The sequence below is a fragment of the Grampus griseus genome (assembly GCF_964374135.1).
Source record: "Grampus griseus genome assembly, chromosome: 2".
Lineage (NCBI taxonomy): Eukaryota > Metazoa > Chordata > Mammalia > Artiodactyla > Delphinidae > Grampus > Grampus griseus.
The window spans coordinates 176,574,621-176,586,556 of record NC_139018.1 but is presented as its reverse complement, the minus strand read 5'-3'; the positions used below and the strand labels follow the sequence as shown (position 1 = coordinate 176,586,556).

Genomic DNA, 11,936 nt, shown 5'->3' with positions numbered 1-11,936 from the left:
ATATTGGATTCCCAGGATGTCCTGGGGAAGAATAAAACCTAAAAAAGAACTTTGTCGCTGAAAACTTAGAATTAATGTTGTCAGCTTTAAAGCAGAAAACAACTATAAAACAAAACATCTTATACAAAAACTAAGGCAAAAAAAAAAAGTAAGTGCTGTCCCATGGAGAGAGAAAAGTTGGTCTCTTTGCATGGAGTAGCAAAGAAATAGTGTGATCCTCAGCATGCTTGCTCTCTGACATCTCTGGGTGCTTTCACTCACTGCCTTTGACATTTTTCTAGTCAGGTCAGAATTTTCTGTTACGCCATTTCACACACACACACACACACAGCCAAAAATTGACCTTGAAATTCAGGTTCTCTTTTGTTTACTTTAAAGCTACTGCATTCCTGGTACTCAAGAATTAAAAGAAAGAATTCTTAGAAATACACAAGATGATTTTCATGTTAGCTTACTGTATCTGTTTCCACAAGCTTAGTTTCCTTTAGAATGGTACTTTGCTCTTATTTTATGCATTTAGTGATCATGCAAACAAGAGCCCCAAGCTCGCATATGGTAAAGGAACATCCTTCTCAACCGTTCCTCTGGTTCTTTGTGCTGCTGCTTCCCTCCACTCTCGGGACCCACTAATTCCAAGAATATTTAAAAATCTTAAAATGACGGTGAAAGCTTCTTTTAATAATAGCGTAACAATAATATACTTATTAATTTTCTATAGCTGTCATAATCCATGATTTCTAGATGTGTTTTTAATGTTAGTAGAACACAGCCAACCAGTGACTTTAACATGACAAATAACTGCTGTTGAAAGCTAAAGGATTTACACTATTATTTAAATTCTATTCTTCGTTAGCATTGATACTTTTTCCTTGTTTCTATTATCCTCTTTTGTAACCTCCTTTGAAAAGCAGTGAAGATGAATTGGTGTTTTACAGAACCTTAAAGTTCGCAGAAATGCCTCACCTTTTTATTGGAGAATCTATCACTGGTATAACTTTCATCCTGTACAGGCTTTTCATTTCATACAAATTATTTACACTTAATTCAATTAAGTTTATGATCTTCTCCAAATTATGAAGAACGTACCCGGTACTTAATGTTTTTCAATAAAACCTTGCCTGCTCTCTAAAGCATTAAGTGAGATGGTCGGTCTCCTGAGTGGACACATACAAAGCTGTTTTCCTAGCTAGTTTTAGACGCTGGGGACGGTTAGTTCCCAAACATTGCAGCACACCAAGGTTACATATGTGATGCTTTTAAGTGGCTTCTAATGTTTCTATAACCTGATAAATTGCCATTAATCCTTTCTAGCCACTTTTTAAAAAGTATTGTTTGTGCTGAAAACAAGTTCAGAAATTCAAAGCAATTTTCTGTGAAGTAATATTATCCTTAAATCAGCATAAACTAATTCTTTCAGTAAAAGTGTTGGTGAATCCTGTGAGGGAAATAAAACATCTAATTGTTTATACTTTGGAAATCCAAAAGTGAAAACCTCACTCATTGCTTGTTTTTGTGATTTGCATTATCTGGTACAGTGCCAGTTATACGTTGTCTTCTCAGATGTTTGATAGTTTTCGGAGAAACTTGGAATGACCTCGGGATGCTCTCTCTCTCAGCCCAGCTGCTTAACTCTGAATTCTATTCCATAACAGTTTGTGAAATCAGCACATCTCCTCAGAGCTCTCCCGTGGGTTGCAGGCGATCAAACAAACAAAACCATAGTGTCAAGACAGTTAGATTGGTTTAACAGAAAGGGAATTCTAAAGACATTCATGAATGACTCTAAAAAATGCACAACGGGAAGGTCATATCTTTATTAAAATCACCACAAACAAAAGCATCGCCAGTATATGTATATATAGATATAGATACACACACACACAAGCTGTATACATATATTCTCAAATTCCTGGAAAATTATCACAGATATATTGGCTTTTACATGTCATTACACGGCGTATCCCTAAAATAGAACAAAAACACCCACACGGTTTTTGGATGAACAGCATCCTTTGCATTTCTAAATTCCTGTGTTTTCAGACATTTGTTTGGAAAGGATTTGCTATGAAATGTTTCCCAGTTGAGGCCTCCCGGCCCTGGGAGTGACATGGCCTGTGTCGTGTAACATTTGGTAGCTATAATGTCCGTTCAATGGTATCTCGCCTTTTCTGTAGCAAGAGCCAACCTGCGAATGTTGGATATACAGCCAGCTGCGGCTTCCTGGAGCTCCTGGTCAGGTGACCCCACCATACGCAGTAGAAGCTGCACACACGGAGGAGCAGGGGGAGGAGGGAAATAAGAATAAAACCGTTAATCTAAACAGGTAAAGTTAGACTATGAGAATGATGTTAAATATGAAATGCTTTTTAAGTCACCAAAAAGAAGGGCCGAGAAATTCCACTGTGGCAAATGCAAATATAAATGGTACTTAATCAGATGCAGGAATTTCTCATGAAATTCTGCCTTTTTATTCAATGGAGCTGAGCTAGACCTGTTTCTCCCTCCTTGCTTTGGTCATCTAGCTGCTCGAAATTTCTGCTTTGAAATTCCTCTTGCATCCTTGTGGCTCTTCCGCCTCCGGAGACAGGCCAGCAGCGCGTCATGCCTAGCTTGTCGTGCACCCTCGAGGCTTAATCTCTGCGTTCCAGGCTACCCCATCGTGTCACAACCTCATTATATCAGTCCCTCAGTAGAGACTTTCATTGACTCCCAATGCCAGCTAACTCGAGCCCAGTCTCTCAACCTGTCCTTGAAGGATTTCTGTGCTCTGGCCTCAGTTTACCTTTCTAGCCATTCATCTTTCTCCTGTTCCATCCTGTAGTCCAAGGTCACGCTTCCCCACTTCTTTTGCCTTGATTGGTGCCATTACTCTACCTAGAATGCCCTCCCACCTCCTTCTCTGACTCTGTTATCCACCTTTCATGACCCAGCTAACTTTTCTGCAAAGCCTCCACTGATTTCTGTCAAGCAAAATGCCGTTTCTCCCTCATCAGAACTCTCATAGTTGTTTACTCAAATGTCTGTTGCTATACTTGTATTCTTCCCTTTTTCACAGACTTGTATTAATGCTTTTTGTCCTACTTTAGATTGTAAACTCTGGAAGAATCTTATAAAATCATACAGTGCCTCATACATGGTAGATGCCAAATAAATATCAAATAAATTAGAACTTTTTTAATCTATCAATTATAATTCTAACAGTTCTGATGAAAGATTTAAAATGTAATTTGAATTGAACATTTTTCATACAGTAGCCTTTGAGTACAAATGTGGATAATGTCCTAGAATGAGGATGTCCTGCTAAGGAAAGAAATATTGTAAAGAAAAATATTGTGAAACATCTTGAATATGGCAGGCCTAGGAGTTTGGCTTGTATTCTGCAGGTAAGGAAAGGGAGTTGTTGAAGCACGTTGATCAGGAGAGTGACGCGGTCGTGCTTGGATTTTAGAAAGATTAATTCGATGGCAACTTCACAGAGTAGGGACTGTGGAGAGAGGGGGCTGGTGGGAGCTGCAACACATCAGGCCAGAGGTGACGAGAACTGAGTAAAGCAGAACCGGGAGCAGCAAGGAAGGAATGAGTTCAAGGGATATTTAGGGACTAAACTATTCAACAGATGGCCCAAGGCCAGCTGGTTATCCAGAGAGAAGAAGATGAAAATGGTAATCTCACACGTAAACATCCCTTCCAGGTAGACTGATGACTTAAATAAGAAAGCAAAACGTGAAACGTTTAGGAGGTTGTACAAGAGGAGACCTTGATCACACTGGGGTGTTGAAGGGCGTCTGGCCTCTCTGTTTCTTGACCTCCTCATGTCAATGATTTTCACCACACTTCAGCCCCTACTTCCAGGGTCACACCCTGGTTCTTATTTTTCATCACTCTCAACAGTCCAATCTCCAGACTCTGATAACAATTACTGCTCTTCTGATTTGGCCATTGAACTTACTTGTTTGTTCTCATCACGACCTCTAGTCCACTGGCCTGTGTACTTTTCCTTAAACCGTCTCCTGTCTTCACTTCCTCCATAACCAGTTTAGATTGTACAGTCCATCTTTTCATTCATTCTCTTACCAGTTGTAAGGAACGGCACCAAAAACGGAAGAGAGCTTAAACAAGCTTTATTTGGGAACGCTCCCAGGTGAGGTTCACTGGCCCGAGAGAAAGGGGCCAGAGAAGTCGCGCCCGGGTGCGGGCGCGAACAAAATTTATCGGGGTGGACGCAGGGGAGGCGCTTGCTGTGTGAAGCAGCCCCCTTTTGTGGTGATCTTTCGGGTGTTGTGGCTATGTTGGGTGTCAGTTGCCTCAGCCTCAGAGCCATTGGTTCCGCCCCTCGGGGAGCGGGAAGACCGGTCGGTTGCATCAGCCTCCTTGGCGGGGGTTCCGTCTGGCTCCCTGGGCCCTTCCCCGGACCTGCTGGCCTTACATCCCGACTTCTTTGGTGTAATGGGCAACATTTGGTCTCTGGCTACTTCCTGCTGTACAGGGGCGCCGGAAGGGAGTCGGGCGGCCAGCGGTCCGGAGGTTAGGGGAGGGCGGCAGCGGGGGGTTCTTTGGGTAGTAAGGCATGTGGGTGGAGGAGCATCTGATTCACCGCCACCCGAGAGACTTCTTGTATGCGGCTGCGGAGGAACCTGTTGAACCACCTGAGAGACGAAGGCGGGTCCGTTGTCCGACTGGATGGAGATCGGCAGGCCAAATCGGGGGATGATATGTTGGAGAAGGATGGTGGCGACTGTGTCTGCCGTTTCTCGGGCCGTTGGGAAGGCCTCGATCCAACCTGAAACGGTGTCAATGAGAGTGAGCAAATACCGGAAGCGTTTACAGGGGGGCATGTGGGTGAAGTCAGTCTGCCAGTCCTCGCCAGGTTGGTGTCCGCGCATCTGGTGAGCAGGGATTCGGGGCCGTAGGCCTCCTTGTGGAGAGACGGACGCGCAAGTCTGGCAAGCCACGTGAGTTTTTGAGATGGCATCTCTGAGTCCAGGCATGTAGAAGAGGGGATCTAGGAAATGGAACATCGCCTTCGGGCCAATGTATAGGGACTTGTGGATGTCTGCTAGGAGGCTGGCCACTTGGGCTGAAGGGAGGGCGACTTTGTTGTCCATAAAAATCCATCCTTTTTCGGTCCTGTGGCCCCCTTTGGATAGTAGGGCTGTCTCTTCGTGGGGGTCGTATGCGGGTCGGATTGAGGTGGTGAGGAACAAGATCGGAGCTGGAGGGGCCTCTTTGGCGAGCTCGCGGGCCACGGAGCCAGCCTTTGAGTTACCGTGTGCTGTTGGGTTAGAGGGAGGCTGGTGGCCCCTGCAGTGGGTGATTGCCACCTCCTCAGGCAGCTGGAGGGCATCCAGGAGTTCTGCGATGAGGGAGGCGTTGACCACCGGGGAGCCCTTGGTGGTCAAAAATCCGCGCTCCCTCCGAAGAGCCGAACGGCTGTGTGCGATCGGGAAGGCGTATTTGAATCTGTGTAGACATTGACCCTTCGGCCCTTAGAGAGGTCGAGGGCCCGCCTGAGTGCGATCATTTCAGCCCTTTGAGAGGTTGTCCCTTCTGGGAGGCGGTTGGCCTCGATAATGGTTGAGATGGCTACTACCGCGTAGGCCGCCCGGCGGCGTCCGTCGGGGCCGAGTATTGAGCTGCCATCTATGAAGAGGGTGCGGTCCGGGTTTAACAGTGGAGTATCAAAGAGTCCCTCCCTCGGCGGGCTGAGGGCCTCTACGACTTGGGGGCAGGAGTGAGAAGGGGAGGTCCCGGTGTCAGAGGTGGGCAAGAGGGAGGCTGGGTTTAGGTGGGGGGGAGAGGTCGAGGGAGATAGCAGGGTTTTCAATGAACAGCAGGTGGAATTCCTGGATGCGGGAGGCGCCCGAGAGAGAGAGCCTTATGGCCGAGGAGGTCGGCCAGTCGGTGGGAGGAGAATACCGTCAGCAGGCGGGCCAGGGTCAGTTTGAGCGTTTGGTCAGCTCGGAGGCGTGGTTGCCGTCCCCGAATGGTTGGGTCGGGTTGTTTGGAGAGGTAGGCCACGGGGCGATGGGAAGGCCCTACGGGCTGGGCAAGGGGTCCAGTAGCTATTCCGACCCGTTCATCTACAGAGAGGTGGAAAGGACGGTCGGGGTTAGGCAGAGACAGGGGAGGGGAGGATAGCAGGGTGTCTCTGAGGGTGAGAAAGGCCCGTCGAACAGTGGAGGGAGAGGTAAGGGGTCCTTGGGGGTTTCTTTAGCAGCTAAATATAGGGGCTTAGCAAGAAGAGCGAAGTCAGGGATCCAGCGTCGGGAAAATCCTATTAGGCCCAGAAAGGAGAGAAGCTGGTCAGCTGCCTCTGGAGGTTGGAGGTCGCGGATGGCCTGGGTGCACTCGGCTGTCAGGCTCTTTGTTGTGGGGGTAAGGTGGATTCCCAGGTAGGTTACTGAGGGTATAGACAGCTGGGCCTGGGCTGGAGAGACCCGAGAGCCAAGATAATTGAGGAGGTCAGCAGTGTGCTGTTTTGAGAGACTGAGAGATGGGCTACAGAGGAGGAGGTCATCCACGTATTGGAGGACTATACTGGGGGTGAGAGGGCAGGAAGCGAGGTCCCGCGCCAGAGCCTGGCCAAAGAGGTGGGGCTGTCGCGGAAGCCCTGGGGAAGAACCGTCCAGTGAGCTGGCGGGAAGCACAACTGGGCGGAGGGGAATTATCGCCTCATTGATCAGCGGAGGTCCTGGACCAGGCGGTAACTCCTGAGGCCTTGCGGACAGGCAGGATGGGGGTGTTGCAGGGAGAGTCCGTGGGGACGAGGAGCCCCTGGTCTAAGAGTCTGGTGATAATAGGTTGCAAGCCCCTTAGATGAGTCTCAGAGCTGGGGACTCGGGGCCTGGATGGAAACTTAGAGGGGTCATTTAGACGGATTAGGACGTGGGGTGGTATGTCGCTATTATGGGTTTTGATCTATCCCAGACCTGGGGGTCTATCCGGTTGGGGGAGATGGGAGGAGGAAGAGAGGAGGGAGAGGGTTCCGCTGCAGACTGAGGAGGGGGAGCAGGAGTTGAGAGGAGGAGGCCTTAGGATCAAGCCTGGCAAGTTGGAGAGAGGCCCCTAATTGGAAGAGAACATCACGACCTAGCAGAGGAACTGGGCAGGATGGTATGACTAAGAAAGAATGAGTGAAAGGGAGCCTCTCAATGTAACATGAGAGGGGGCCGGTCTGGAGCGGGAAGGACGGCTTACCATCGATGCCCATAACCGAGATCTGGGAAGGAAAAACTGGCCCGGAATATGTAGGCAAGACCGAATAGGTAGCCCCCGTGTCCACCAGGAATGAGGTGGACTTACCCGCTACCTGTAGCGTTACCCTGGGCTCGGCGAGGGTGATGGGGGTCTTCCAGTCCGGGTGTTGTCAGTCGTCAGCCAATCCCAGGAGTTTGAGTGGTGGAGCCGTCGGGTCGGTCCGCCCTCCGCGTGGAGGCGCTGAGGGAGGGCCGGCCGTAGGGCAGCCACTCTTCCAACGGCCTGTTAGCCCGCAGCCAGGGCAGGGCTTGGAAGGAGGCCGGGGATTGGGACATTGGCGAGCCCAGTGCCCCTCTTTTCCGCACTTGAAGCAGGCCCCTGGTGGGGTTGCCTTCGGCGGGTCCCGTGGATGTTGTCCATGGGAGATGGCCAGGCGCAGGGCGGCTACGAGGGCTTGGGTCTGGAGGGCCACCTTTTGGTGCATCCGGGCCTGTCGGCTGGACTCTACCAAATCCTCACGGGCATTGTAGACTTTAAAGGCCATTTTTACCAGGTCTCGGTTGGGAGTCTGGGGGCCGTCCTCTGCCCGCTTAAGTTTTTTTCTGATATCAGGGGCTGATTGGGTGATAAAGAGGGTGGCCAAGACCGTTGCGCCTGCGGGGGTGTCAGGGTCCAAGCGGGTGTAGAGAGTTAGGGCCTCTGTAAGGCGGTTGAGGAAAACGGCTGGATTTTCACTGGGCTCTTGGGTTATCTCTTTTAGCTTTTCGAAGTTGACAATCTTGTGGGAGGCAGCCTGCATACCAGCCAAGAGGCATTGGATCATTAGATCGCGTTTGTGGTGACCGTCTTGGCCGTCCTGATAACTCCAGCCCGGATCGGTGCCAGGAACGGCAGTGGCTCCGACGGGCATAGAGTTATCAGTGAGGTGGACCTGATCTGCGTGGTTTCAGGCAGCAGTTAGAATTCTTTCCCTCTCGTCGGGGGTCAGAGTAGAAGATAGGATCACAAAGATATCGTGCCAGGTTAGATCGTAAGCTTGAGAGAGGTCGCGAAATTCTTTGATGTAGCAGGAGGAGTCGGCAGAAAAGGAGCCTAATCGCTTTTCTATTTGAGAGAGATCTTGGAGGGAAAAGGGAACATGAACCCTAATTAATCCTTCCGCTCCGGCCACCTCTCTTAAGGGACAGAGAAGGTCTGGGTCCTGGGAGTCGTGGTGGTGTGAGCGGGCGTGTGAGCTGACTGGCGAGGAGAGGGGCGAAGAGAGAGAGGCGGAGGGGGAGGAAGCGGGGGAAGGGGGGGGCCAAGGGGGAGGTTGACGGGGGGAGTGGGGGAGTGGTGGGGGGCGTTGGGGTGGGCTCGGGAGGGAGAGGGGCCGGTCCAGGGTAGGGTGGGGGTTGGAGAGGAGCTCTGGAGCGGGGAGAGGCGAGAGATTCAGGTGGGTCGGCTACTGGAGAGGGGTCATCGTCAAAAGAAATTAGGGGCTTGGATGTAGGAGATGTCTGTTTGGCAAGAAGGATCTGGGAAGTTGAACAATCGACGCAGAGGGAAGGGCAGGAGCGTAAATACCAGAAGGCCTGGACGTAGGGGACCTCGGACCATTCACCCGTCCTGCGGCAGTAGTTACCTAAATCGCGGAGGATGTTGAAATTGAAAGTCCCTTCAGGAGGCCATTTAGATTGATTGTCTAGAGGGTACTGTGGCCAGACCTTGGTGGAATAGAATACGAGCCGCCTGCTGCGGAGATCTTGAGAAAAGCCGAGTTTTGTAAAGTTGGCCAGGAGACACCCCAGGGGTGCCTTAGGATCTGGTTTGGATTCCCCATGACCTCCGGTCTGTCCCCGTGTGAATAGAGAAAGAGAGAGACGTCTCTGGTCTCAGTCTCTGGTCACGGCGGATCCGAGAGCAGTCAGGCGGTTGGGACGTCTCCACAATCGCCCGAGGCTCGGAGGGAGGACGGAGGAGTCCCTGACGCGGCCGCGGTTAAGGACAGGGAGTCCGGTGGGTAGGGCCCCCGGGGGTCAAGGGGAACGAAGGAGGGACTTACCCTGCTTCTGCCAGATCGAGTGGGTGAGCAGAGGTCCCCGGTCGGGAGGGGTGGCCCCGCGGTAATTTGTGGGGCTGGGTACCCCTCCCGGGTTTCGGCACCAAATGTAAGGAACGGCACCAAAAACGGAGGAGAGCTTAAATGAGCTTTATTTGGGAACGCTCCCCGGGCGAGGTTCACTGGCCCGAGAGAAAGGGGCCAGAGAAGTCGCGCCCGGGTGCAGGCGCGAACAAAATTTATCGGGGTGGACGCAGGGGAGGCGCTTGCTGTGTGAAGCAGCCCCCTTTTTGGGTGATCTTTCAGGTGTGGTGGCAATGTCAGGTGTTGGTTGCATCAGCCTCAGAGCCGTTGGTTCCGCCCCTCGGGGAGCGGGAAGACCGGTCGGTTGCATCAGCCTCCTTGGCGAGGTTCCGTCTGGCTCCCTGGGCCCTTCCCCGGACCTGCTGGCCTTACAGCGGTTTCTTAAGCCTCCTTATGACATCCATCCATTAAAACCATAACCTACTCTGTCTTCCCCGTGGCCTCACCTCTAACTGAGCCCTGCTGGAGACAATATGTGTGCAACAAGGCAAATGAACCCATCGTAAATCTAGCCCCAACCGGATCCTCTCACTGCCCAGCAATCTAAATATGTCTCTCTCTAATTAGGTCACTTCCTTGTTCTTTTCGATGCCCATTTAAAGTCTCCATTCTTGGACTTCCCTGGTGGTGCAGTGGTTAAGAATCCGCCTGCCAATGCAGGAGACATGGGTTCAAACCCTGGACCAGGAGCAACTAAGCCCATGGACCACAACTACTGAGCCCGTGTGCAACAACTACTGAAGCCTGCGTGCCTAGAGCCCATGCTGTCCAACAAGAGAAGCCACTGTGATGAGAAGCCCGCGCACCGCAACGAAGAGTAGCCCCTGCTCGCCGCAACTAGAGAAAGCCCACGCGCAGCAATGAAGACCCAGTGCAGCCAAAAATAAATAAAAAGAATTACTCTCTTCTGAGTCAAGGAAACAGGGCCTTTTAGGGGAGCTCACGCCGTGTGAGTTTTGCATTGTTAACATAATTAAACAAGGAGGCCATTAGGTGAGGTGGTTCTAATGCCCTGGTAGCCTTCATAAGCAAAGCAAAACCTCAGCTAGAGTCAATGCACTTGAACCTGAGAAAATACAGCTTAAAAACAACCAATCACAAATCACCAGCTAGGCTTTCCCAAATAAGGCAACTACTTAAGCTGTGGCCAATCGAGTCACTTCCTTGCTTTGCTTCCACCTCTTTGAAACGGAGCAGGACCCTATGGTGCTTGCCCCCCATGTTCTCAGCCTGCCTTTTGTCTGTGGAAACACTTTAGCCAAAGAATAAGTTTAATCAGAGAAGGGAGAAAATGCAGAAACAAAGGAAAACAGTCCAACAAGACTAAATAAAAATAGTTTAGTCATTAAGCAAAGTCAAGGACCTTTAGTTCCTCTTCAAGGGCTATAGATACTGTTCTGAGCCATGTCCTGTGAGCTGTCCTGTAGGTCCTGAAGCCCCACCAGGTGGGAGAAGTTAACCACATGATGACCTGACTGTAGCCATGACAGAAGCTGCCACAATTCCAAGAGCTGGCCTCCAAGAAATGGGAACAAACCAACCCTGGAACTAAAGACTAACTGTACTTAAACGATCAAGATGACTCTGGTCAGACCACCGCGCGACCAATGTCAAGATGACCGTCAGAGCTGACCGTGCTGTTTCTGCACAGAGCCCCCTCTCTCCGTCTATAAAAGCTCTTGTCGCCTGATTGTCAGGGGGGTGTGGGAGGGAGTAGGCCCTTGGACAGGGGTCCACCCTCCCCCCACCCCCGATCCGGTTACCAGCATCCAAAATAAAGCAGACTTTCCTTTCCACCAACGTTGCCTCTTCGTTGGCTTCTGAGTGGCGAGCAGCCCGACCCCGCTTTTGGTGACATCTTCTCTATAACCCCCCGGCTCCTGTCGGTGGAACCTCCTAACCATGTTCAATCTGGTGCCGCCTGATATGAATCAATGTTTGCTCAAACAGACTCTTGTAAATGCCTCCGTTTATCTTTTAAGAGCGTTATTGCGAGCTTTTCTCCAGCATCATTCAATAACCTAGGCGTAGGATGTAGGACAGAGGACATATATTATAGGACTGTAATTCATCTGAACAGCCATGCAGTCTGGGCTGGGCTGGAAGGGAAGTAAAACAGAAGTCTACTGATAATCTACTGATAATCTACTGATAATCTACTGAAAGTCTACTGAGAATTAGGAAGGGAGACCTCAGTGAGGTAGGAAAACAGTGTTAGTGGGAGTGAAGCACAGGAAGAAGTGGAAAAATAGGACGTTACAGTCTGAGAATGGATGATTTGGAGCTGAAGATTTACAGGTGAGGTTGTCTTGAGAATTGACAAAGGCCAGGATGTGGCCATGGGAATACAGGTCAGTATAACATTGTTACACAGTTTTACACACACACACGAACACAATTTATATTCTCATTCTCTGTCTCTCTCTGCAGAAAGAGGAAATGGTGGGAGAGTGGAAGGAAGGGCATAGGGGCAGCCAGCTCTCTGCAGAAAGAGGCAATGGTGGGAGAGTGGAAGGAAGGGCACAGGGGCAGCCAGCTCTCTGCAGAAAGAGGCAATGGTGGCAGAGTGGAAGGAAGGGCACAGGGGCAGCCAGCTCTCTGCAGAAAGAGGCAA

At 50.4% G+C, this 11,936-nt stretch overlaps 1 protein-coding gene across 2 annotated transcripts in view; it reads right to left on the bottom strand.

The window, feature by feature from the left end:
• Positions 1 to 1,803: 1,803 nt before the first annotated feature.
• ODAD2 (outer dynein arm docking complex subunit 2) overlaps positions 1,804 to 11,936 on the bottom strand; it is a gene marked incomplete at its 5' end in the record, with an annotated part of 197,212 nt that continues 187,079 nt past the window's right edge. For both annotated transcript variants that reach the window (XM_082649613.1, XM_082649614.1), the window contains one exon: positions 1,804 to 2,262. In XM_082649613.1, coding sequence (XP_082505739.1) covers positions 2,149 to 2,262 — 114 coding nt within the window. In that variant the 3' untranslated portion in view covers positions 1,804 to 2,148. The remainder of the gene's footprint in view (positions 2,263 to 11,936) is intronic.